The sequence below is a fragment of the Monopterus albus genome, unplaced genomic scaffold, assembly GCF_001952655.1.
Source record: "Monopterus albus unplaced genomic scaffold, M_albus_1.0 scaffold16.1, whole genome shotgun sequence".
Lineage (NCBI taxonomy): Eukaryota > Metazoa > Chordata > Actinopteri > Synbranchiformes > Synbranchidae > Monopterus > Monopterus albus.
In genome coordinates, this window is record NW_018127896.1 from 1,822,532 (window position 1) to 1,848,679 (window position 26,148).

The 26,148-nt window shown below is 42.5% G+C and overlaps 1 protein-coding gene across 5 annotated transcripts in view; it reads right to left on the minus strand.

The window, feature by feature from the left end:
* Nucleotides 1-507: 507 nt before the first annotated feature.
* Nucleotides 508-26,148, minus strand: part of zeb2b (zinc finger E-box binding homeobox 2b) — a 92,282-nt gene continuing 66,641 nt past the window's right edge. The window contains exons 3-10 of one of the 5 annotated variants that reach the window (XM_020591931.1): nt 22,652-22,906; nt 16,989-17,057; nt 13,749-13,937; nt 12,105-12,319; nt 8,837-8,945; nt 6,153-8,167; nt 4,374-4,554; nt 508-2,640 (exon numbers count right to left, since the gene is read on the minus strand). In XM_020591931.1, the coding sequence (XP_020447587.1) occupies nt 2,069-2,640; nt 4,374-4,554; nt 6,153-8,167; nt 8,837-8,945; nt 12,105-12,319; nt 13,749-13,937; nt 16,989-17,057; nt 22,652-22,906 (3,605 nt within the window). In that variant the 3' untranslated portion in view covers nt 508-2,068. The remainder of the gene's footprint in view (nt 2,641-4,373; nt 4,555-6,152; nt 8,168-8,836; nt 8,946-12,104; nt 12,320-13,748; nt 13,938-16,988; nt 17,058-22,651; nt 22,907-26,148) is intronic. The other 4 variants (XM_020591930.1, XM_020591933.1, XM_020591934.1 and 1 more) reach the window with 4 other exon arrangements.

Here is a 26,148-nt window from a genome sequence, read left to right on the forward strand (position 1 = left end):
TTTATTTTTTGTTTTTACCAGATATGACATTTGTTGGGGACTATTTTCAGTGGTGGATTAATACCATGAGTATTTTCAGCAAGGACAGTGTGTGTGCAAATGAATCCAAATGAACTACAGGGCAAAACCTTTAAAATCAGCTCACTGGTTTGGTCATTTAATGGGATTTGTAGACAATAACAAAAATATTGAACATCGCTTTGAAACTAGTTGAAGTTGCTTGACACTTACGGGTGAAAAGATGTGGGTTTCATGTCAGCTTTTACTTTATCATCCAAATGAGACATAATAATCAGCAGGGTCGGGGTCAAGTCACTTTGATCCATTCCAACATGTGAACTGGAACTGCATGTAATTAACATGATAATGAGAAGCAGTGACTTCGTCCTCAGTGGTTTGTGTATAAACTGGCTATGAAAAGAGAAAGATTTTCAGTTTCCCTCACTGAAAGTGACTTGAGCCCGATGCTGCCAAGCCAGCCGCACAGTTTGTTCTCTGTGAATAAATATGAAGCACTGAGGGTTTGGTACTCTGTAATTTGGCTACTTTTATTCGAGCAGGGTCATCTTCAAGAGAAATTACAAATTAAGAATTCAATAATACTTTTACAAAGACATTTCAGGAAAGATTCTTCTTCAGTCATGATATCATACATAGTATTTAACAGTCCCTCTTCATTTTTTAGCTTAAAAAAAGAAACAAAGATGAAGAAAGTGGAATTTTTCAGTTGAAAATACAGTGTTTTCACAATTGTATAAAAGTTCCCAAATTTGGAATTTTCCAGTACCTGGAAAATAAAGGAAATAAAATAAAATAAGATTAAACTTCGCATTTCACAATGTTTCAAAACACAATAAATGTTCTCTTTACGTAAAATTTGCCCCTATGACGACACCATGTTCCTTTTTACTAAAATATATCTATATATTGAAGAACTATAGTACTGTACACAACAGTATGAAATAAATAAAATTAGGAAATATAAAATGGGCCACATAAATAATGTTTTTTTTTCCAAACTACAAATAAAATGAATGCAATTTGTTGTTTTCAAAAATGGTTTGGTGTAATACTGACAAAGTAAAAAGAAAAGAAACAGAAAACATTGCACAACATAATGTAAACTAAGGAACTGCTGCCTATAAGTCTTAATACTGACACAGGTGCTTCAAAAAACAACGGTGAACCATTTCATAATACTGAAGCTGGTGAAAAAAGTAACTTTCCTTTTACACAATACAAGGGTGGCACTTGCAGAAAACACACAGGTTAAAAGGTTTGCATATAAGGCTTCTTTTTTTCTTATCAAAACACCTTACAAAGGCTTTGTCCTTCATCTCCCCCCATACCATAAACTGTATTCTCACTTAAAATGAAGGTCTCTTTAAAACGTCATCCTTTTAAAAAAGCTCCTTCATAGAGTCTTTTGTTTAGATTCCTTCATTTGAAGTTGATTCAAGAGGCCTAAAACAGTGTGGATGCAGATCTTTGTGTTGTGGCTGGGCAACATGGCAAAACTAAAGAGGACATGGTAGGTAGGTAGGTAGGTGATAACAAAGGTCATATCGAAGGACTGTAGTGCAGACACTACTGCTCTTTTTCCAACACTGTATAAATATATACATAGGCAATACTTTTTATTATTTTTGTTCATGATTATAGAAGCGGAGTGCAATTTGTACAAGTCACTAGTTGTGCTATAAATACTATGGAACACAGGGGGTTTATTTGAGGAGGTTAGCACCACACATATTTTTAGGCCTTAGTACTGTACATTTTTTAAAATGTATTCATTTATTCATTGTTCGGTTTGCATAATGCAGCTTATTTCACAAACCCATGCCTCCCTTCCCTCAGCGCCTCCTCCAGACTGATTTTTGAGTCCATGTCTTGTTCGGCAGATATCGTCCCCCCCGAGGAATCTGTCAAAGAAAGCTTCCCGGAAGCTTCAGGCACGTGCATGTACAGCTTAAAACATGGCGTTTTAAACTGAGTAGTATGAATACTGAACCGAAACAGAGAAACTTAAAATGTTTAAGATGGGAAGCTTTTGAAATGTCGTCACCGATTACATGCCATCCTCCATCGTGTCCTCGTGATCCGATTTGGTTTCCGTTTTGCCGTCCAATGAGCTATCGTCCATCGAGTGCTCTCCGTTCTCCTCGTCATCCCTCAACGTGTCTGGGTCCGTGTCCATGCTCTTGCTTTCCTCCTCCTCCTCCTCAAACTCCTCGTCCCTTCGGCCAATCTTCGCATATGCTCCATCTACTTCCTTGCGTCCCTCTCTGATCCCTCCATTCACGGCCTCATGCCTCAGGATGGCCTCGCGCTCTGCCAGCTCCGGATAACCCTGAGGAGTCATGCCCTGCAAATATGCCCGGCTCATCAACAACTCCGTGGGCTCCAGGTGGCCTTTCTCGCGGGCTTCCCTCTCAGCCGCCTCCCGCTCCTCAGCCTCCCGCTTGCAGTAGGAGTAGCGGTGGTTCATGTGCTGCGAGTAGGAGCCTGAGTGGGAGAACCTCTTCCCACATTTGTCGCACTGGTAAGGCTTCTCCCCCGAGTGCAGTCTAGAGTGCTCGATTAGATGGTGTTTGTGTTTGAAGGCTTTCTTGCAAATCTGGCACTGGTGTGGCCTCTTGCCTGCAGAGACACAAAACATAGAACGGGGACGTGAGTCGCCTGCCTCGCTCGTCCTGCTGCTACAGCAAAACACACAAGTCAGAAGAAAGCAAAACTCTGATGAATTGGATGGCATGGCGTAAAATGACATCACGGAGCATTAAGTCCAACTCTGAATTGTGACTTAGGCCTATTTGTTTATTCAAATTGCGAACACAAGGAGAAAGTGTGCTTGCATTCATGGGCCTACATTATGGAAATTCCCTCCTGTGGTTAAAACATGGAGAAAGTCAGCCACAACTACATATTTTAGGCCTGGTGCCACACTGATGACTTCAACATAAATAAACTACTGCAAAGCAAACAAACAGAGAAGGCGAGACAAAGGAGTAAACAAATCCGAGATGGGCTGAGGGAAGGGGCAGGGGGTGATCTGAGGGGTTACCCTGCTTATCTCCAAACACAATTCAAGTTCATGGTGACGCCTGGCTCTCCATTAGGTTTTGGGCTGGGGCGCCTTTCTACCAAATGTGTCAGTACACTCGGATGCCAAGGCAGAAATGAGAAACCCAAGCTGGCCACAAGGACAGGGTGAGATAGTTTTATGACACAGGGCCATAAACTGTCTGGCTAAATAAATGTCCTCCGGCTTGTAATGTGGCCACACTGCTGTTACACTTACAGCTTATTCCAAAACACTTACTGTTCACTGACTTATTCACTCAGGACTTCTTCTAAGACCTAATGTTATCTGCATTCTATTAGATGACACCTCTACTTGTAGGTCCACAAACATCTTATTTTGGCTGCTCCTTCTCTGCTTCCTTCTCTCTCTTTCTTCTTTCCACTGTTCACCACTTGTGGAAATATGACTGCCTGCCTCGCACAAATCACATGACTCCCATCTGACACTTGTGTCCACCAGCCAACAGCCTTTCAAACTGCGATTCTGTGCAACATCTGGTCAGTTCAACTGCTCTTCACTGCACTTCCGAGCTGCAGAACATTGTTAAAAACAACACACCACTACGAACATGAAAGTGTCACGTCCTGAGCGAGATGCAGGGACGCTGTGGAGGTAATGCACCCTTTCTTTTTTAAGAGTTCAGCGCACTGTTCTGATGGTGCACCCTCCCTGCTGCCCTGATGCAACCAAGTGAAAGAGGATCTTTGTATAATAATTATAATGGAAGACTTGTTATCGGTGCTCTGAAGCTCCTGAGCGCTACTCTGCTGATGTGATCTATTGCCAATAATGGGGCCAATAAAGGCATTAGGGACCTTTTGCTGCCTTTATATATCAAGGTGAATTGATGTGTGTCTTTCAAGATAGCAAAATGGTTAATACTGCAGAATATCATTGGAAAATAAAGAGTACAATAGCTGAAGTCTCCCTTTGCCTGCCTGCATTGGGCTAATTACAGATGACACTTTGCCAAACAGAGCTACTGCAGTTTTTTAAAAATATCACACATCTCTCAATATTTTAGAAAATAACACACAAAGCTTTAAAACACAAGTCAAGTTTGAAATTTAAATCTCCTCATCTGTTGGCATCTCAACCCTGTCAATGAAGAAGCAAGTTAGGTGTTGGTTTACAAATACAACTTAAGGGTTGAACAGAGAAAGAAAGGAGGAGAAAAAGGAGTAACAAAAAAATATATATATATTCATACTGAGAGGATTTGGCAACACAAACATTTAAAACATAAAGAAGCATGGGGTTTAAAATAAGGGTCTAGAACAGTATATACCTGTATGTTCATATTTGTGTCTTAGAAGGGAACTGCTCTTCTGGAATGTTTTGTCGCACAAGTCACACGCGTACATACCACTTTCGGTCTTCTTTATCTTCTTCCGTGACAGACAGGAGTCGGGGTCTGTCATGTCGTCCAGCCCTGACATGTAATCTGGTGTACCGTCAAGCAGGTCCCCCTTAACCACACAAACAAAACAAGAGAAAACAAAAAGTACTGATGAATTTGTTGCAGTATGAATTGTTTGGAGAGCAGCTGTTATCTTGGCTGTAGCTCAGTCCCTCAAACCCAAGAAGTTGACTACCTACAAGTCTTAACAGTTAAAGTATTTTAGGAGTAAATGTCATAATATTGCAATTATATGATGTGTAAGTGTTGAAATATTGCTTTTATTGAAATAAAAGCAGAAATTGCCTTTTGTGGCGCTTTATGTCACGAGACAAAGCAGTAAACGGAACTTCCCACACAATCACGTTATGCTACATGTTCTCATGCATTTTTCATTACCAGCACACACCAGCAATGATTTCTTATAAAACTTTCTGCTCTGGAGTAATATCGCCCATCTATATCTGACGTGCACACCATTATGAAACCCAGCCATAATGATGTATTCAGTGTGGTCTAATTTGGTACAGAAGTGTTAATTCTGTACATTCCCTTAAAATCCTCTTTTATGATGAAGATTAGTCTTAAACATGAATGGATGGAGAACAATATTACAACATTAGAGGAGCCACAGTGAGCCATTCTTGAAACCGCAAACTCATATAATGATTAAAATCAGAGGGTGCACCTTAATGGCCAATATTGAGCCACCATAGCTTTCTTTAATGAATATGTGTGTGATAATGTGAGGACAGCTTTGCACTGTGTTTTAAGCAGGGACCACTATCACTCTGCAATCAATTTGAACTAAACGCCTGTAGCTGTATTTTTAAAATCTAATTTAATAACTTAGAATAGGAAACATTATTAATACTTTTTTCATCAAAATGGCTCCCTCTATGTTAAACAGCCTTCAGCATTCACTGGTAATGAACATGGAGACTGTGCATTATTAATCCACATGTAGAAGCTCATTTTGGATTTGGCTGTCTTTAAAATGCAGCAAAGTTGCGATGGGAAATTTCAGAGAAGTGCATAGCCCCAGGGCTCACCTTTGTCATTCTTACAAAGGCCTTTCACCCATGCTAAATAACAAAATCTCTGAGTGCAGGCCAGCAAATGAAGAGGACACAGTGTGCCGGGTAAAATTTACTGTACAGTGATGAGCGGTAACAATTAGAGCCGTAGCAAGATGAGATTTTAGGGCCAATATCATCCCTGTTATTTATTTGAACCTTGTGTGATATTTTGTGTGTGCTTCTTAAATTGGTCCATTATGAGGGGAAAAATACACCATTATTGGAACATTATAAATCTCCTCACTAACATCCAGAAATCTACAGGGCTCATTACATGAAACACAGTAGAAGTAAAAGAAGAAACTGTCAAATCAAAATATGGAACTAGCAAATATTTGGCATCTTTCTAGATAAATGACTAACATTATTGATCTGTTGAGTTAAATTAGCTCATCCCCTCCATCGTGGACCTTTAATAGTGTATTTATCATTACAAATGGGTCACTTTGGGGTCAAGTCACTGCTCAGTCTACCTCAGGTGAGCATGTCTCTCTCCTGACTCTGAAGTCATTTCTAATTAGTGGAGAAATGAGTTCAGATCATTTTTGGGAATCTGGGGCTTTCACAAAACCACAGGTGGCTTATTTACCTGGAAACCTGGTTTCCGCTGATACTTTCTCCTCTGCTGCATCTCGGCAAAGGTAGCTGCCCCTGCTGCGTAAGTGTAGGCCATGTGTGGTAGGAAGCCCATTTGATCCATACCCGGGTAGGGCCTAAGACCTGGTATGCTGGCCTGCAGCGGGGGCATGAATGTGGCAGGTGGAAAAGCGCTCTGAGGTGGAAGTGATGTGTACAGGGGTTTGGCAGCAAAAGGGTTAATGCCGAAGATGGGGCTAGTGCTTTTTTCAAGGTTTCCATTGTTGGTGGAGCCTGAGAAATCCTTCTTGAGATATGCCAAGTTCAAAGGCTCTTCAAAGTGCTCTCGGGGAGAAGGGATGCTGTTATGGTCAATGGTAATGCTGTTGACTTTAGGTCTGCTCTTTACAGTCAGTGCATGCTTGGGCTCCTTCATGAGTCTCGGCAGAGAGAGGTCCAGCGGCTCAGCCTGCAGGTCTTCTGAAGTCAAGCTGTTTGGAGTGTAGGAGCTGCTGTGAGAATTTTTGGAAGATGTGGAGGACAGATTCAGCGGGGAGGGGGTGTTGCTGCGGGAGTGGTCCAACTTTTCCCCTGTGGGTTTGGTGCTACCACTGAACTGGTGGTTTTTCAAATGTCTGAGCGAGTTGTCACAGTTGTTAACGTTGTTATGGAGCTCTGCTATGGAGGGGGATGTGATGCGGTCAGTAGGTTTGATTAGAGACACAGGTGATCTAGCTGCCATTGAGTCTTTTGATGGAGTGTGGTGGTTATTTGTTCCGACAACCATATCCGAGTTGTTCCTGTGCTCTAGTGGTGGGGTTCTGGTAGTGCCATACTGGTACATCTTTCGCTGCTCAAACCACTCCTTGACAAATTCCTGAGGAAGGCCGACTGCTATGGAAATCTTGAGCAGCTCCTCTGAGTTGGGCTCCATGTTCATGGCAAAATATGCCTTCAGCACAGACATGTGGTCCCTGTAAGGATTAAGGGGCCCAGTAAGTCCCTTCTCAGACAGCATGGAGGAGGGTAAGTGGGTGTTCTTCTCCATGAATATCCCTGGTTTGTTAGGCATCAAGTTCTCACTGGGCTGCAGCACGGCTTTGATCTCCTCATTCATTTTACACAGGTAGCGTTCATGCTGATGCAAAGGGATCGGCCCAGGGAAGGTTTCTTTGCAATATTGGCAAGCATAGGGTGTAAACATGTTGTTTTCCTGCACCTTCTCATCCACACCTCCTTCAAGCATGTGGTTGGATTTTTCCCGTTTGATATTGCTAATCTGTCTCTTTGAGTCTGTCGTCAAGCTCTGGAGGCAGGCTTTGGCTTCATTCACTTTTTCTAATGTGTAGTCAATGATGCTTTTGGTGGCGCCATTGTGATTGACAAGTGGAAGACCAACCTGAGGACCCCCTGGCGATGTCAGTGACTGTTTCTGCTCTTCAACCTGGGACCCCAGCTCCTTCATGTAGGCCTTAAGTTTGGAGAGCTCCTCTGGCTTACAGTCCATTTTCTGTCTGCACACGGTGTTATCCACAATCTGGAGAACCTTCTGCACCTCACTTAGGTTGTTCCCCAGTGGCCCCGGGTAGCCCAGGAACTGTGACTCAAGCCCAGCCATCCCAAGGTGCTGCAGGGGGCTCTGGGCTGTCGAGGCATGGTGGACCCCCAGTGGGCTGCTCCCTCCCATGCCTCCATTCATGAATGGTCCAGGAGCTCCAAATCCATGAGATGCCATCATCAGCTTGTAGTCATTGAAATCGAGAGGCTCGGTCTTGATGTTCAGGTGGTTGTTGTGTTCTGGGATGCCCAGCGGTTTGCCATTTTCCAGCTTCTGCTGCAGCTGGCTGATGGCAGTGTTGGTGGGTGAGGAGGAGGCAGAAGTGGGGGAGGAGCCGGTCTTCATGGTGCTGCGCATCCTGCCATTGACAGCAATCAAGCCAATGCACTTCTTGCTGCTGATGTGGGAGCTGTATGAGCCAGAGTGGGAGAAACGCTTCTTGCAGTTGGGGCACTCATATGGTTTTTCACCTGAAAGAAGAAATATATATATGACATAAGATGAGAGGTTTATATGAACAATATCAAACTTGTAGCTTTTTTTTTCACAGTTGCGCATAAACCAACAAACATGTTAACACCATCAAAATGAAATAAAATAATATACAAGAAATACAGTGCTGGCACAGTACAGCAATAAACTAGACCAAATTTACTAGTGGAAATAAAAGTTCAACAGACAAAATGATGAGAAATATGCTCGTGTTACCTGACTAATACTTCTACAGTGTGTAAAGTTTTATGCACGCTCCATCAAAGCCTTTTGTTTGTTAGGACAACCCTAACCCTAATCCTAACCCCATACCAAAATTATTATAGGTTGTCTTCTAAGGGACAGGAGGAAATTATCGTTTGTGGTGACTTTGCCTCATTTTGTTCTTACAGTATGTTGATCAACTTACATTGTCTGTGACAAATAAACTAATAAGTTAAATGAAATTTCTGATATGCTCCACACACATTTCTAAGCAAATGCTGTTCTTGGCAACTGAATCAATTGTTAACACAGCAGAGTTTAGTGTCCATTAACGGCAGGAAGGGTCCAAAATAAACCAAAAGGAATGTCTATAGATTTGTGGTGTTCCTAAATCACAGTGCTGAATATTCAGAGAACAGGGCAGCATTCCTTTTGCTACTCACCGCTGTGAATCCGGAGGTGTTCCTTCAGATGGTGCTTGTATTTGAAGGCCTTGCCACACTCGGTGCATTTGAACTTGCGGTTGCCGGCCGCTTGGTTGAGCAGTTGGTGCTGAGAGAGAGAGAGAGAATGAGAGAGATTTGCGTTGAAAAAAATGCATCATGGGGTGAGAGTTCACTAAATAATCACAAATGGTTGGCATGACAACAAGCAACAAGACCACTGGCTCCTGTCGCCAACGAAGCATCTTGGCTTTCTACTCCCACCTCCGTGGAGCGAATACAGGCAGCAGCAGCGATAAAAGAGAGAATCACATACCTTTTAATTTCCTGGCTTCCTCAGCCAGAGGAGGCATGCCTTTAGAATTTGGCAGCCCAGAAAATAGAATAAATGAAGAGTCTTTTTTACAGCATTTCCCCTTCATTAGAACCACCAATCTGATCTACTTTTCATTAATTTGGGCTTAATCAGTCTGAAAGGTATTCAGAATCATCTGTGAGCTCTTTCACCCTGCATACCTGTGTTCACACCACAGAAATTACACTGTGTATTTTTTCATAACAGTTTCAAATAAATTACAGTAACTGGGACTTTTTTCAAAACTCAAATGTGCCTTTAATAATCTTAAGATACAGAACAGAGCATATAGGCTTGGCCTTGATTCACTCTTCAAAGGTAAACATCAGTTGCAATCCACCACATTTGCAATTCAAACAAGGACTGCTCTCTGAAAAAAAAAAATCTAAATATAATACCCAGCAATGACAACAACGCTGGCTGTGTAAACCTGACTCGTCACTCATGAAACAATTAATTCCAAGTGGGAGGTGAAGACGTTAAACGGTTAGTAAATAATAAAAAAAAAACAAAAAAGATTTTCTCTGAGCTCACGAGGGGAAAACACAGCGACTCCCTCCTCCCTGTTCAGCCTTGACAAATGCTGGGGTGTGTGCTGACTCTACCCACATTCCTGGGGAGACAGATGGTGGCGCACAGGACACTGGGAGAACTGGGAGGAATTGTTCAAACAGCCCCAACCTTCAAAGATCAAGCAGGGAGAGTCAGGGGCCCCGCCAAGCGCCGGAGAGGGACCCCACTGCTCGTATGTTGCTGAGCTGCATAAACAAACAGCAACAGCTGCTTTGGTGCCTCCGCCCCAACCTCCACCACCACCATCCTCTTACTTCCCCCTGAGGACCCCTGCCCAGTAAAGTTTAGTCTCACCGCCACTGCTAATAAGACACAATCGCTCTGCACTCTTAATTATGAATGGCACCAGCAAAATGCTACATCTCCCCTTCATGGCTCGTTGTTGGTGTGAACACCACCACTGCTTGTGGGCGGGGACCTGACTACATGTTTGCATATGTATAACCTCTAATTAGTCATATTTCAGCTAATTGGTTAAGAGGAGGAGTATTAAAGCCTGTAAATATGCAAGACAGAGCAGCATGGTCACATTTACCTATCAGGATATTGTGCTTTATGTTAATCTGATTGCTCTTGAGTCGTCCTGATTTAGCTGTTAACTGCCAAGTATATCTTTTCACATAAATACATGCTCATTCGGTGTTCTCGGTCACAACAAAGAGGAGGTAACATATTTTATGTTTGTTGAAAAATGTGGTAAGCAGAGAAAGAAGAGCTGCGTGCTTACTGTAGCCAAAATGGTGACTGAATGGTGACACTATGACTGAAAAGACAAAATAAAAAATGTCACCTAAAAAAAAATCTGCCTAGATCGAAGAAAAAAAATCAAAGCAGTAAGACATACCTTGATCTCATCTTTAGGATTAGCACTTAAACAGTCCAGCTAATTTTCAAACCGGCTTTGTGGAAGGACCTGCGGTACTTGAATAGGGGTCTTTGGCCATTGGCTCAACTCTGAAGGGGAGCAGCAACAGCATTGTAATATGAGGATTGGGACAGCGGCTCACTCGGCCGGCCCATCTGCTCACGTTTACACCCAGCTGGTAGATCAGGTGAAAGTGCTGGCTGCTGTCATCTGATCAAATCAGCCACAGTCTGAGCCTGTCATCCTCGCTTCAGAGAGCACAACACAACACCCACGGCCTGGGACTGAACACCGCAAAGCATCAGGGTCCATGATATCGGCTGGGAGTGAATGGCCAATTTTTTTAGAACATGACAAAAAAATCCCATCTCAAATCATTTTTCTCCTTCTTTTAAAGAGCACATATATAACTATCTCATTACTGCTGCAGTTATTTTGTATGATAACAAACAACCCATTACCTAATCTAATAATTAACAGACACACAACAAAACTGCCACTTTCTGACTTTTCCTGGAGATTTTTCAGTTAATGTAGATTTCTCACCTACTGTGCTCTTTTTTTTTTTGCTTTTCGGGTTTTTTAGCAAAAGAGGCTTTACTAAACAAGAGAATATCAGCATTAAGAAGTTAATAATAGTTTTTTACTATTACATTTCAGTGTTTATCTAAATGACAAATGTAGTAGAGATTAACTTAAGGTCTTTGATAAAACTGCTGCATTTAAAAAAAATCTTCAGTTATAATCATCCTTTGAAGCACAAATACACACTCCATCTACTTTAAAATTTACTGCTCCAATTTTAGTTCACTGAGAAGTTATAATTATCCCCCAATGTGCAGAAACTCTGAAAGCATGCAATTTTGCCACAATCTATCTCACCCCACATCTTCAACTTAAAGCTGACAAGCGAGTTAAACAGCCATGACTGCTGGATGTGTTTTCACCTCACAGGACTTTAAGGTGATTCATGCTAACTGCCAGCGGATTCACATTATATTTCAGACATATAGGATATAAATCGCTCGAGAAAATTCAAGTATACACAGATGTTTATGCAGTGCATGAAATTAGAAGGGGGTGGAGGGGTGGGGATTGATGGAGTACTCCGACTGCAGGCTGCACCAGAAGAACATTAAAGGCCAGGAGTGAAGTGAAGTTAAGGAGCTGATAAAAATTTCCAAATTGGGAATTAACACAATCATTCGATCGTGAACACGAGACTGGAAAATCATATCAGGGAGGGCCATCAAAAAACCATTTAGGGCCTCAATTAAAGTTATTACCATTAAAGGATCTGCATCTTCAAAATGCCATGAAAAATTAATAATGATTGCCAATCAGAAAAAATGATCTCTCTTCTCCAAGGGATCAGAGCACATTAGGAATGAAATAGGGGACAGAAAGATGTGGACAAGGAAAAATGGAAAGAGAAGGAAGGGATGAAGAAGAAAAAAATGTGAAATCCCCCTCACCTGATCCCTCGCAGGCTTGTGTGTGGCCATATGCCGCTCAAGCTGAGTGCGGTAAGCAAACGTGTAGTTGCACAGAGGGCAGGCGAAGTTCTCCTCGTTCTTCTCATGGCGGTACTTGATGTGCTCCTTCAGTGATGTCAAACGCTTGTAGCCCCGGTCACAGTAGGGGCAGGTCAACAGTTGGGCGAAGGCATCTGGCGTTCCAGGTGGCAGGTCTGCACGGGAGACAGCAGGAGGAGGGGAGGAGGAGGAGGAAGGGGAAGGGAAAGTGGGCCAAAAGGTCAGCGAATCAATGGCAGCTAACGGGCGGGCTGCCCAGAGTGGTATGGGAGTTATCTCTGCAATCTGCTCCACATGAGAGCTGCAGTGTCAGGCTGGCATCGGCTGCACTACGACCTCCTCCCGACTCCTCACACACACATGGTGTACAGCATTCACACTCTGCTCAGTCTCAGTTTCCTTGACATAGTAACAAACAGGCACATGATACATGCACAGAAATGCAGAGATACATATACAAAATCATAAGCTGATGAACTCGTTGACACATACAGAATTCCTACTCGCTTTAAATTGACCTCACTCTTTATTCCCGCTGACACGTACATCATGTCTGAAGCATGAATCATGAGCCCATTCCAATTCATCCCCATCCCCCCAGTTATTTCCCTCCACAGAGCTTCAGAGGTGCACTATCTGATTTCAAGCCCCTGCCCAGCTGTTGCTTAAGACTGTAGGTAAACACCAAGGCATCCGGTGAATCTGTGGGACCAACAGCTGCCTGGTCGTGTCAGCAGCAGAGCTGCTACTCTGTCCAGAATCCTTTACTTTACTTTTTTTAACCTTTACTGGTACGAGAAAGATTAGCTGACCAAGCATGCTCTGTTACTGCAATGCTACAATATCAACCCAGATTTTCATAATTTTATCAAAAGCATGGAAAACATTCTCAGGGCTGTTTGATTTTTTTTGATACAAGTGTCCAAACTGTAGCCAAGATCAAACATTTTCAGTATTTCGTTTAAATAATTTTCATGCTTCACAGCAAGGCTGTGTAAGTTTTCAGAAAAGAACATAACATAGTTTTTCTGCTACAAATGACAAGCTAAAGTAATATATAATGAGATGTTACCTGTCTCAGTGCCAGTCACTCAGGGGTTTTGATGCTAGTCTTGTAAAGTCTAGAATGACCTAAAGCTTATGGTGGCTAATGTGGCTAAGCTAACCTTAGATAGACATTCTACTTGAGCTACTATCACACTGAAAGGAAATGCATCAAATTGATGAGTTCCATTATAACACATTTTGGTATGGCATGGTATTCAAAAAGTACTGCAGTTCAATACCCAACCTCAATCTAATAAATGTGCTGTAAATGTCTTAATATTTAAAGATATGTAGCGCTTAATATAACAGAATGAAGCAGATAAAAGCTTTAATTTGAACATGTTTAATGTGAGTTTTTAATGTGGTTATCAACAACATCAAAATGTTTAAAGGCAGCTGTACATCTAGTGTCTTGTTCTTGAACGGCTCATCACCTGCACTTTTGCTTCCCCTTTCTGAATCGTTGAACCAGCAGTCTCCCAGTAAAAAAGCCTCCACACTTTGACCCCTCCCACTGACCCCAGGCGGGATTCATACCATTCTCCTCTGGACAGGTGGCCTCCGGTGTGCCCAGGCGAGACAGCTCCTCTGGGGCTTCTGGGTAGATAATGGCGGTGTCGCCACGCTGCAGGTACTCGGCGATGCTCACCACATGGCTGTCACTGTCGTCCAGCTTCCGCTTGGTGAAGAAGTCCTCAAATTCTGAAGTGCAATCGATGCTCTTGACTGAAGAGGAGGAAGTGAGAGACGAAGAGAGATGGTGAAGGAGGAGACCAGTAGAGGGAGAATGGGAGGAATAAATTGGATTCATTCTATCCCCAGAGAAATGTCTTACAGGAGGATATTGGGAACATCATGGTGGAAATGTGATGAGGACAGCCACCCTAAGACATTACAGCCACGCTTTGGGGAGAATACATCTAAATTACTGGGTTTGCTTGTCACGCTGTGCCAGCTAAAATAAGAATTGTAACTTAATCTGGACAAAAGTCAGAGATAAACGGGCCACCATGAGCTGCTGAACAACAACGTGTAAAAACAACTTCACTGACCTAATTTACTCATGACATAAAATCCGATTTTGGGTTTAGGACTGTAAAATCAAAAAGTAAAGTGCACTACATACACACACCTTAGTCGGCCTTAATCAGCAACTGAGCCACTTTTCTTTGCATTGACTTTTACATATAAGGTCAATCAAGAGACTGTGGCTTTTGTTGATTCTGTGTTGAACAGATTACCAGGGCCAAACCACAAACCAGAGCAAAAAAAAAAGAGAGAGAGAGAAAAGGGTAAAAAAGACAGACATGCTCTGCCATTGCTGAGCAGAATGTACTTTAAGCCAGTCAAAGTGCTGAGGCCACACAATGAGTTTTCTCAAACTGTTTCCCACTGCCTTGTCTTCAGGGAAGCCTAAGCTGCAGTGTGGAGATAGCTGCCTTCAAAAACAAACCAGAGCAAAAACAAATCAGCAGCCATCATTAGTTAGACGATGGCTGACAAACAAACACACACGTTCTACACACGCTCTTAACAACCTGAGGAGATGGTGGAGGCTACGTAAAACCAAAAACCAAGTTACATCTTATCAAACCTCATCCCCTATTAATTAGGCTTTTAGATGGTGAGCCAAGGTGAGGTTTAAAGGGTGATTTGTTAGGCGTGATGACTTTGCGGTCCAATTTGCGAAAGGTCAAGGTAGGAGCTATTTGGATGTCAAAAATGGCACTGAAATGTCATCCGTGCCAATGGATCACATTTGATAACTCTGATAGCATAATTTACAGCATTCTCATTAGATGATTCTTGGTGGGTTTTGTAGTCTCCATGTGAGAGACTGTGTTGTGAAGATAGTTTTTTTTCTTTAAGACTGGCTGTGACCAGGGTGTGGCCGGGTGCACTCAGTTTCTGGACCTAAACATAAAAACCTTCAGATTAATGAAATATTGTTCTGTTGTGCTGATACAGTTCTACAGAGGAATCATCGAGTCTGTTCTCTGCACCTCCATCACTGTCTGGTTTGGCTCAGCAACCAAATAGGACAGAAACAGACTCCAGCAGACAGTCAGGACTACGGAAAGAAACACTGGTGCCAGCCTGGTCAAAGGAGGGCAGAGAAGATTTCTGCAGACCCCTCACACCCTGGACACAAACTGAGCTCCTCCCCTCTGGACGGCGCTACAGGTCACTGTGTGCCAAGACAACTAGACACAACGACAGTTTCTTCCCCTGGGCCATCACTTAACCCATGACTGTATAACAGAACAACAACCCTCAGTGCAATACCTGTAAATATACATTTGTATATATCTATCTGAAAAAAAAGCTGTGAACTGTGTGTATGTATATTTCTATGTTTATAGGTACTTCATTTTTATTTTCCTAATGCACATTCCTTTTTCTACTTGTCTCCTTGTTGCTTTACGGAAGAACATTATACGTGTACACTGAGAGCTACTGTACCTGAGTCAAATTCTTATGTTCAACACACCTGGCCAACAAAGCTGATTTGATTCTGATTCTCTTTTTATTTACAATCATTGCACCCAACCAAACTTCTCTGCCACTCAACAGAATAAAATGACAACTTATTCTTCACTTTTTTGAATCATTCTGGAAAACTACAAATGCAGTGTTTCTTTAAGGAGAACAGAACTAGTTTTCCTCCAGTGAAGGGGAAATCACCTGGATCAAAGTGTGCTTTGGCACCAGGACGTGATCAAACTACTTATGTCTTTAAATGAAATCAGATGTGATTGAGTAGTGGGAGCTTCCACAGCGGTGCCACAGTATTGCTTCCAAAAGTCCTTTAAGCAGTCAAGATGGAAGACATTTGTTGTGCTTGACTTTTCAGAACAAAGAGAAAAAAAGTGAAGAAGAAAACAGCACAACGAGCTGAAAGTAATAATAATTAAAGCTGAAGGGAGGTTTTGAGAGGAGGGGGTGCAAGGCGTTCTGTGGGGTGAGGCTGGTTTACCATCACAGCATCCAGGGCCAGTTGTCATGTTGGCCAGGATGATATCATGGAAGGGAGGGGTGTTTTGGCTCCAAATCAGCTCTGGTGGCTTAATGAGAAATGGCAGGTAGGGTTTGGTTCCACCAGGACCGGGCGACGAGACGCGTACACGCTAAGATTCACTCAGCTACGACTGTACGTATAATCAAAAGTTATACAAATTAGAACTTCACTTCAGCTGCATATAAACATACAGGGACTTTCTTCAGTTGTCACTGAATCAGCAGGACAAGAGTTGCCCAGCTCACAGTTAGTGGATGTTTTGCTCTTGTTATTTTACAGAAGTGGTAGCCAACTTACAAGATAGATTTACAGGGCCAGGGGATGACTGACAGGATAAGAAAGCAGCTACAAAACTGAAGCCAAATATTTTGAAATTTTGCTTGTGAGTTACTGTGAATTTTGTTTTAAAAATATGGACCCTTACAATGAATTTGGATGTAACATTTTTAACACAGATATTTTGTTTCAAAATGTCTAGAGTGACCCAAAATGTAGCTTTACATAGTACAAGTATTCCCTAAAATCTGACGAGTTAAAAAAAAATTCTTAGGTCAAATTGTCACGAGCTGCAGAATTATGCAGCCTGTGATGAGAATGTGCAAGCTGAGATCACAAGACAAAACTGTTGAGACTGACAGCCTGCTTTAAAGCATGTTGCAACTATGGTAACAGACACAGGGGCACTTATAAGTACACTGCAAAGGAAAAGAGAAACACACAACTACAAAAAATACATGCAACATGCTCAGATAACTCACCTGTACCATTTCCAGCTGCCTGCAGAGTGGCATCAGGCCCCAGGGCGTCAAAATCATCTTTTATTTCATCTACACAGAAACAGAGAAGAAGAAAAAGTGGGTGAGGGGGAGAGAGGGTAAGTATCTCACTCTACCAAGCAAACCAACAAACGCTGAGAATGAGACCTTTAAGATGAAGGTATGGAGAAAGCAATGAAGGCACCGCTGTGCATTGTGGCGCTCCATGGCTTTGTTCATCATGCCTAATGAATGCTATCATCTGGGCCAGACAGTGACTTATTTACCTTTAACATGACAACCAGCGGTGGGGGAGGAAAAGAAAGCTTAAATCGCCAAACAGAGTGATTAAATACAACATGGAGCACATCCGCCTGAGCAATCACAGAGCCCCAGCCAACACGCAGGCCGAGCTTATTACTCCCTGGCTGTGACACCGCTGCAACGCTCTGCATGCAGAATCACGCTTGTTTTATCACATGTCATTTGGTGGATGCTTTTATCCAAAGCTGCATGGAGTATTGTGAGCACACACATTTTTTTGATTTCCCACAATCCCTGGAAGAGAGTGAGTGCCTGACTCCTAACTAAAAAGAATACAACCCTCAACCACAAATTAAGAGTTTTAGTTGCACAAACATTTCTCAGGGGCAGAGCTGCTCTGGAGGCAGAAATAACCTCACTGGTTGGGGCTAAACCTCAGGTGGGTGGAGCCAAAGAATTGATGTTTTCTGGTGAACTATGCAGAACAGGAGGAAGCTATTATCTCAAAGCTGTATGTGCATGATACTAAAGGGGAAAGTACCTTTTCAGTGAAACAAGACAAAATCACCAGTTCGATGCACTGTAGGATTGTTCACCACCTTCTACTACTATGAAAAGGTATAGGGATATGAACATATATGTAGTAAAAGATCAGGCTCTTTTCAGTTATTGAGGGCATTTCCCAAAGGAACACCCTCTTGAAAAAAATCAGTGTACAATGTATGGCAGGGAACACAACCGCAACTGAAATACAGTCACTGAAATGCTGTTGAAACACTGACTTTACTTTACTTTTCAGCCATATTTAGCCCATTTTCGGCGTAGTCCAGTAATTCAAGTTTTTGGATTGTGAAAATCTCTGGATTTTTTGTTATATCAACAAATCACATTTATTTCTGGCTCCCAAAAGAAACCCTGTGTCTGAGCAGTGTTTGATCAGCAAACCCTCCAGGAGCATCGGTTTAGACAGAACAGGTTCTTACTGCCAATCAGGATAATGGCACACAGACTGTGCAGACGGGCAGATATTGTCCTGGCACAGGTGAGGTAGCTGTAAATAAATGCTGGATTGACAGGCTCATAAACAAACCCTCTTCTGACAAATTCGTCCCTCCACGGTCGACAGGAGGACACTGACTGAACAATCAGCTTAAGGAGTCCCTGGTCCCTCCTTCCTGCCTCGCCTGTAAAAATTAAATCAAGGTGCTTCCGAGAACATGGGGGTTTATAATAAAAAAAGGAACAAAAAACCTGCATTGTGCGCCTTACACGCATCTGTTCTTGCTCTGCGTCTCCTGCAAGGATGTTACAACTGTTGCATTGTGGAGATTTTTATTTTTTTTACCCGTCCACAGCAGGATCTGATGTATCTGACTATCCCTTGGCTATTTAATCAGGATGAGCGCCTACACTGAGAAACCTGGCTGAGATATTACAGGAAAGGTGGTGGGTGGATTGTTGATAATAATGTTATCCTGCTTGCATTACTCTACACAAAAGCCAGAAACAAAAAGAATCTGTATTTTTAGTTGGAAACAATGAGTCTAATAGTTGTGGAATGCATTCTAAGGCTTGCCATTCAGGGCTTTCATGAAATGAAAGATTTGGCTTCTGCGGTGAAATGATAAATACTCCTGTCAATGGCTTCAGAGAATAATGACAGACTCTTCTGGAGGGGTATGTCCTAGTTTAACTTTCCCCTTGCTAAGATTTTTCCTTTTCTTTTTTCCTTTACATTTGATTGCACGTCTGCCAAGCTGCATCAAAACCACAGGCGCAGTATGAGAAAATAAATGGATTTTCAACAACATAAATTAAACTATGACAAAACAAAACAGATTAAAAAACTGCACAACAGATTAAAATATACCCATAAGTATCAGATATCACCATGTATGAAAGCCTCCCCCTTTTTGCACTGAACACAGTCAGAACTCCCTCATATTTCTGTGTCCTCATAGGCACCGTGTTTGCTTTGGGTAATCAAATTTGGCTGCATACTTTTGGTCTGATGCAAGGGGATGACCAGTGGGATTTACTGGCCCTCCACTCTCCCCTATTTACCTTGGAAAACTTTTGTTATCTGTGGTGTGAAGGGAGGGATGGCTGCTTCCAGTAGGAGGTAGGCTAATACCACATTCACCTCTCTGCTATGGCCTCTAGCATATATACAGGCATGTGTCAATGCCAAGACGAAGTGTCAGAGTGCCTGGTTGGTCTATAGTTGGAAAGGACTCTTATGTTGCTGCTGTAGAGCCTCCTTTACACAGAGAATTGACCATTTCGCAGTTTAATCTCTTTGAAAAGAATCTAAAATGTTCATAATTTAAAAAAATTGCAAAAGTAATGTACAATCACAAGGAAAGTGGTTATTTGATTCCCTCTGGAGTCATTTATGCCACAAATATGTGCCTATTCTTGGTCATGGAAAGCATTTTGGATGAAACTGTCCACTAAATGCTGGAAAAGTGTGTTTTGTCAGCAGTAAATCACAGAAGACCTGAGGCGGTAAGGTACACACCTCCTTGAAGAGAGATGTTGAGGTCTGAAAGCCGACCGGACTCAGGAGGAGTCCAGAATACCTTGGCCAGACCGTAATTCCACCTATTTTCATAGCAGCTCTGATGCTGTTTATTTTGAAAACATTCCTATTTTTATGGCCAGTCACCGCAGTCGCAGGCAGTCTAAAGTTCTGCCTGTGCGCATTCAGTCACTTTTATCATGAGTCTAAAGCATTTAGTCTCAGAATCTCTGAAACAAAACAAGATTTCAATAAAACATTTTAGAAAGATGATGCACGATTGTGATATTTTTAGAGGGAAGCTGTCACCCGTCAATAAGAAAGATTTTGTGTCTGTGTTCCATCCCTTCACATTTTACAGCCAGAGAATACAGTGTTTCCCTTGGACTTTCATTCTTGGCAAGGTGAAAACATCTTAGACACTGCTCTTACTGAGAAATACAGGAAACTCCTGGACTGAGTAGGTGTTTAAATGACAAATTCATAACTGCAGAACTTGATAGATGTGCAAAGTAAACAAGAGTCACTGTTTCATCAAAAACAGAAGGACAAATCTGGCAAAAATGTCATGAAAGAGAAAGCTTTTTTATTTTTAAATAATGTGTCTTAAGGATGGAGCAACCAGCTAACATGGGGCAAATGTGGGATTTCTCCAGCCTGTGATTGCTGCAATGTTAAGTCAGAAATCCTCCTGACGCCCTAGAGGAGAGTTTAAAAAGGGCAAAGGAAGCAGGTGATTTATTTGAAATTGTCTGTCAGTGATAATGATGTCATGCTTTCCAGCGCATTGTGTCCAACCCCACTCGGAGATGAAGGAATGCCAAGGACAGACACAACGCTCAGAGATCAACCTTTTTTTTCCACTTTCTTTCTTACATGCAGTTATGATGTCTCAACAAATCAAACAGGGTGTGTAGACAATTGTAAAGCATCACAGTACGTGAAATTAGTCCTTAGATTCTGTTTGTGTTTTAGGGCGACATTTGTCAGCACTGCAATTCCCAAACATCCAAAGACCTGCAATCTGTTTTATTCACTCACATTTCCAAGATCTGTGCAAAACCTTGAGATAGGGGGAGTGACGACCAAATCAGTCTGGGGGGAAGGGGTGCTAACTTATCTCAGGCCTAAGTTATGTGCTGAGGTATCACTGTAGACACTTAGGCACCGAGGAAGAAAAAAAACACAGGCTGGGAAACACAGCACCCGCAAGATTGGGAAAGAGACTCCCAAACGCTCTAATGAACTTGACTTGCTCTCTGAAATATGTCAGACACCTTATCACACAAGAAGCATATTATCTGGGAATTGCAACATAGTTGAATTACAGACATTATGGCACCACGGGTCTTTATCAAATAAACAATTACTGTATGCAACGACAGCTTGTTTATCCTTTATCTTGATTTATTTACCAAACCCAAGAAGCAAAAATGAACTGTTATTTAGGAGAAGCAAACGCTGATACCACTACGTTTTTTTCATCCCTAATAAATGTGCAATTTTCCCCCGTATTAAAATTTAAGACTGCTGAATGTTCCCCCGTTTTTCGGCACCGTGCACAGCTAGTTCATTAGCAGAAATGAATAGTGAAGCCCAGCTCATTTAAATGGCCTGTCTTACATGACTTCTCGCCATACTCTGTTCCTGTCACATGCCTCCAAGAATCATTGACTCTTATTATACATGTAAATGGCTATCATAAAAATAAAAATTTCATTTAAGATTGTTAATGACTTTTTGGAGCAGACTTGCTTCCTTTAATGATTATACCCTGCCCTCTAATTAAAAGTATTTATCTTTCAAGCATCCATGACTGGGGCCAATGCAAGCAGAGCTGCTCAACAAAAGACAATAAGTCAGTCAAGTTCGGGAAGGTATCACCTGCCTGAGATTAAACAGCTGGCATTACACAGCATCAGCGATTGCTGGAGATTTCTGAAATACCATAAACACTGATACAGTTGGAGTATAAGTAACCCCTCATGGCCTGCATCTTCTGCAGAATCTGCAGACTGAAACATTGAATCATATCAACTGCCTCCACACCTCCTAGTGCTTTTCATTTTCTGCAGCTCACAGGCTGTTTTGGTGAGGTTATACATTACTGTAAATATTTTTTGTTGTTTGGCTCAGAGCAGGACTTTTCTCTAAGCATGAACCAAATGGTCTCTGTCACTCACAGAGAAACTGTTTATCATGTCTATCTGCTGAGGGAGCATCGTCGGGGGCTACACCGGCAGACCTGGCTCAAGCGCTGTTTGCACAGCGCTTCATGGGGTTTGTTTAAGTCTACTCGGGCACCAGACGGGTGGGGTTTATGGCATAAGACGATACCACAAGTGGCAGGATGTGCACACATTTGATATAAAGTATCCCAAAGTCAGCTTAGTGGTAGTGTTAGTGATTGACAGCTCACCTGAGCCCCACACATCTGGTAAAGCAGACAGAGCAAAAGCTTGATGTGGTTCTCAGCTAATCTGTGAGGAATATTAAAATTTATCACTCTATCATTTTATGATAATGTCTTTATTCACCCTTTCATTTTGTGCTTGTCACTTTCTAAGAGTGCAGGTCATGTTTCTCAGATAGCAGGTATCTCATTTTGAGACACATCTCACCATATATAGTCTCTTGGTCATTAAAGACAACAGACAGCTTATTTGGTTCCACAAACATGTTTCTGAGACAAGAACAATCTGACTGGGGGGAGAGCCACAACTCCTTTGGTCAACAAGATTTACTGAAGCCAAGCCAAAATATAGTTAAGAATTCGTGAGTTTGCCAGTTATCCAGATTATATCTTGGAAATCTCTTTTTCTTTGACTCATATCACTGAGGCATTAAAGTCATTCTCCACTATCTGGTGCGAGACGCTCACCTGTACCGTCGACTGAAGCACTCAGCATGTCGTTGTCGGGCCAAATATGCTCCACACCGCTGTCCCGCATCTCATCATCTTCCTCCTCCTTGGTGAGCAGGCCATGGCTCTCGGCACGTGGTGAGACCTCCAGGTTGGTGAGGCTGGCCGGACTGCCCGTGCCGTTGATCAGAGGATCTTCCTCAGACACTTGCAGCTTGTCCTCCTCCTCCGTCTCGGAGCCCGTCTCCACCACATTCTCGTAGTTGAGAGCTGTTATAGAGAGAGAGAGACAAAAGAAAGACAGGTGTGGTCAGTGCGACAGATTTTAACAACAGTGTGACAACAATACTTATGATAAAATATTATTCTTACACCTGTGAAAAAGATACATCTTCTCAAGCACTTCTTAGTGATGTTTTCTGTGCTGCTAAGACTAACCATCATTACTGGCAGCTTGTAATCTTATTCATTAATGTAGGTGTATACTATTTTGAAACATTTTGAGTGTCAGCTATGAGCACAAATGACAGAGGAATCTGACTTGCTTTGGAAACCATGTTTTATTTCCAGATTAAAATGGTCACCCCACATCACTGCTCAGTCCAGGGCGTAGGCGCTTTTTGTGTGTGTGTGGGTTACACCCCAATTACAGCATCAGCGAGTGGAATCTGTGACTGAACCGCAGCGGTGGGCAGACAGCTGTTGAGGAGATATGAGCCAAAATAGCCACTAATTTTCAGTCCTGCTCACATGCCTCAGATGCCAACGAGCTGCACCTTTCAGGATGGCTCTGCTCTGGAGCATACCCACCACGTCTGAGATGCTCCACATAGCACATACAATATTACAAATGTCATTACTAGGCCTACAAGAGGCTTAACCTATAGCAGATTATTCATCTTGTGTACCCCTTGGATGTCTTCACATTTGCATTGCCAGTGAACCATGAACATAAATATAAATGTTTCCTAACATATGAAAATATAGAGACAGGGCCTTGAGGCCTTTTGAGTACACTGACATACATACCATATACACACCCTCACACACACATACACACTCAATCCTCCAGAGCAGCATCAGCAGGGCCCGCCCAGTTCCACAACACTCAAGTCCCAGACATATGCCTGCTTTTCTTAAAATAGATGGCCTGTAAATAAAGGCTGTGAACTCCATCAAAGGTGACTCGTGTGCAAATTAGTTACCAACATTGGCAGGTTTGCAGAGCATACTCACTGCTGCGTAAATCATGGCAGAAAAAGGACGTCAAAAGACGTAGGCGTGCAGTGCTAGGCAGGTCTGGCATGGCATTACAGGGGGACACACCTCACTGACTGCTTGTACAAAAATGTTCTGCGGTAAGGGCCAGTCATGGGAGGGACCAGAGTTTGAGCCACCATAGTGAAGAGGTGGAGCTGTTTTGTTAATGCGCTTTAGTTGGATTTATGTTTCTGAGTAATAAAAAAGCTGCAGCAAGCCCATAAGTCAGCAGAGTTTCAGTCTAATAGCTCTGAGTTGCCATGTCATGTTTTAATATTTGTACATAAATAATGTAAAATATGCTGAATGCCCCACACTGTGGCCCTGTAAGAAACCCACAAGCTTAATTAAGGCCATTTTGTGTCCCTGCCTCTTGAACTTTGCCAGAATCAAGAGGCAGCCAGATGAAGTTCATGCATGACATTATACAGTACATATCAAAAGATAAGCTTCCCTGCACCTCCTTCTAACACGTCTCCCTATGATTGACCGGTCTGCACTTGCCTTCAGTGAACAACTGCACAACAGGTGCAAATTAAAATGAAAACAGGGCTTTCAAACGTGGGAGCAGAGGCAGGGGGGAGGAGGGTGGCAGGCAGGCCAGAGGGGGGAGAAGGAGGGTGGGAGTACGATGACCTGCCTCGAATACCAATCGACAGAGGAAACAAAACCTTTTCAAGAGGTGTGATCACAAGGGTTTAGGCAAGTTCAGACTCAGTAATGCTCCTTGGAGATGACAAAAAAGGCAGCCGAGTCTGGAGACCCAGGAGCAGAGAGAGACGTTAGGAATTCCTGGGTGGTCCACATCTACCTTGGTACAATTGATATTGTTCCTTATATTGAAAAGTTATATACTGAAAGAGAAAAGACTGTTTAACTTCAAACATCAATATGATTTGTCATAGGAATCTCTCAACTTAGTCTCTTAAAAACAACAAAATGTTCTTTTAGGAATTTACCTCTCTGTGTCCCATCACCCCTGAGGTTTTGAACTTTTCTTAGCAATGTTCCATCAGCTCTGTGTCCCAACTTTCAGAGGAGGGGGCAGCAGCGGGGCTGGTAGAACAAAAGGCCAAGAGGCTTGGGAAGCTATCAACCCGTCGCTGTGAACCTGATCTCTGGATGCAGATTCAATGACGGCAGAGCAGGGGCCAGCTGAATGAAATTATCTAAGGCTGGAAAGGTTTTAAAGGGGCTATTCTTCCCCAATAAAGGGAGCGAGGGAGCTTCTTTCTATTTAGTAACACATCCACCACAGCAATGTACACCGTTCTGACTTCAAAATCCCACACAGGGAATGAGGGGATGAGGGGATGCAGCATTGCAGGTCTTCTGCAACAAACTTTTCAGGTCACCACTGAGAATACATGACTGTAAAGTAGAAATAAAGCGGAGCTTATATTTTGTATTGTCACCAGTCTGAACCGTTCTCTGTCTCCTGCTGTTTTTTCTTATGATGTCTTGTCCTCAAGTTTCTGAACAAATTTAGGCATGGGGGCGTTGAACTGTCTCTGAAAGCTACAGCAGACACAATCTTCTCCGAACGTCAGCTGTCTCCTCCGCATTCAACATATACCTCCAAGAAGGCAAAATGACAGTGGGGTGCTTGTCAAGTCAAACGCATAGTATTAACATCAAGAAAGCCACCATTGTTTAGGTGCCATCGCTGACAAGAGCCTCTCCCTCTCTGAGCATGAAGCATCTATTGGTATTGTGTCACACAACAAAGTAATTCTAACCTACTAATATTTCGCAGGCGGTTATTTTGTCCCCCCCGAACCTCACTCTAAATCAGCCTTTTGTGTTGCTGAGGAGAGAGAAAGACAAAGAAAAGATAATGTTTACTTCTCCGAGCCTCTCCTTTTCTTACCTTAAGTGTCATCCAAAACAAAAGCAATTACAGCTGATGTTTAACAAACTGCTGCTACCTGTTTGATATTGTTTTATTCTCCCTTCTGTTCCTTTATTCCTCCCGCCGTTTAAGGTAAATAAAGGAGAGCCTTTTGACTTGAGCTTGAAGATAATTAAAATGACACATGTAGCAGCACAATTCTTGTTTAATATTGGGTTTTAAAATATCTGACATAACCCTTTCACAGACCTGGCATTATTCTGTCATTCACAAAAAAGTACAGGGTGGAGAGTAATATTGTATATTGATTAGGATGGCTAGAAGCTTCAGCAGTGACAGCCTGCGAGGGAACCAGAGAGCAATGGAGAAAGTCTTATTAAAATCTCATCATTTCTTTGATGAA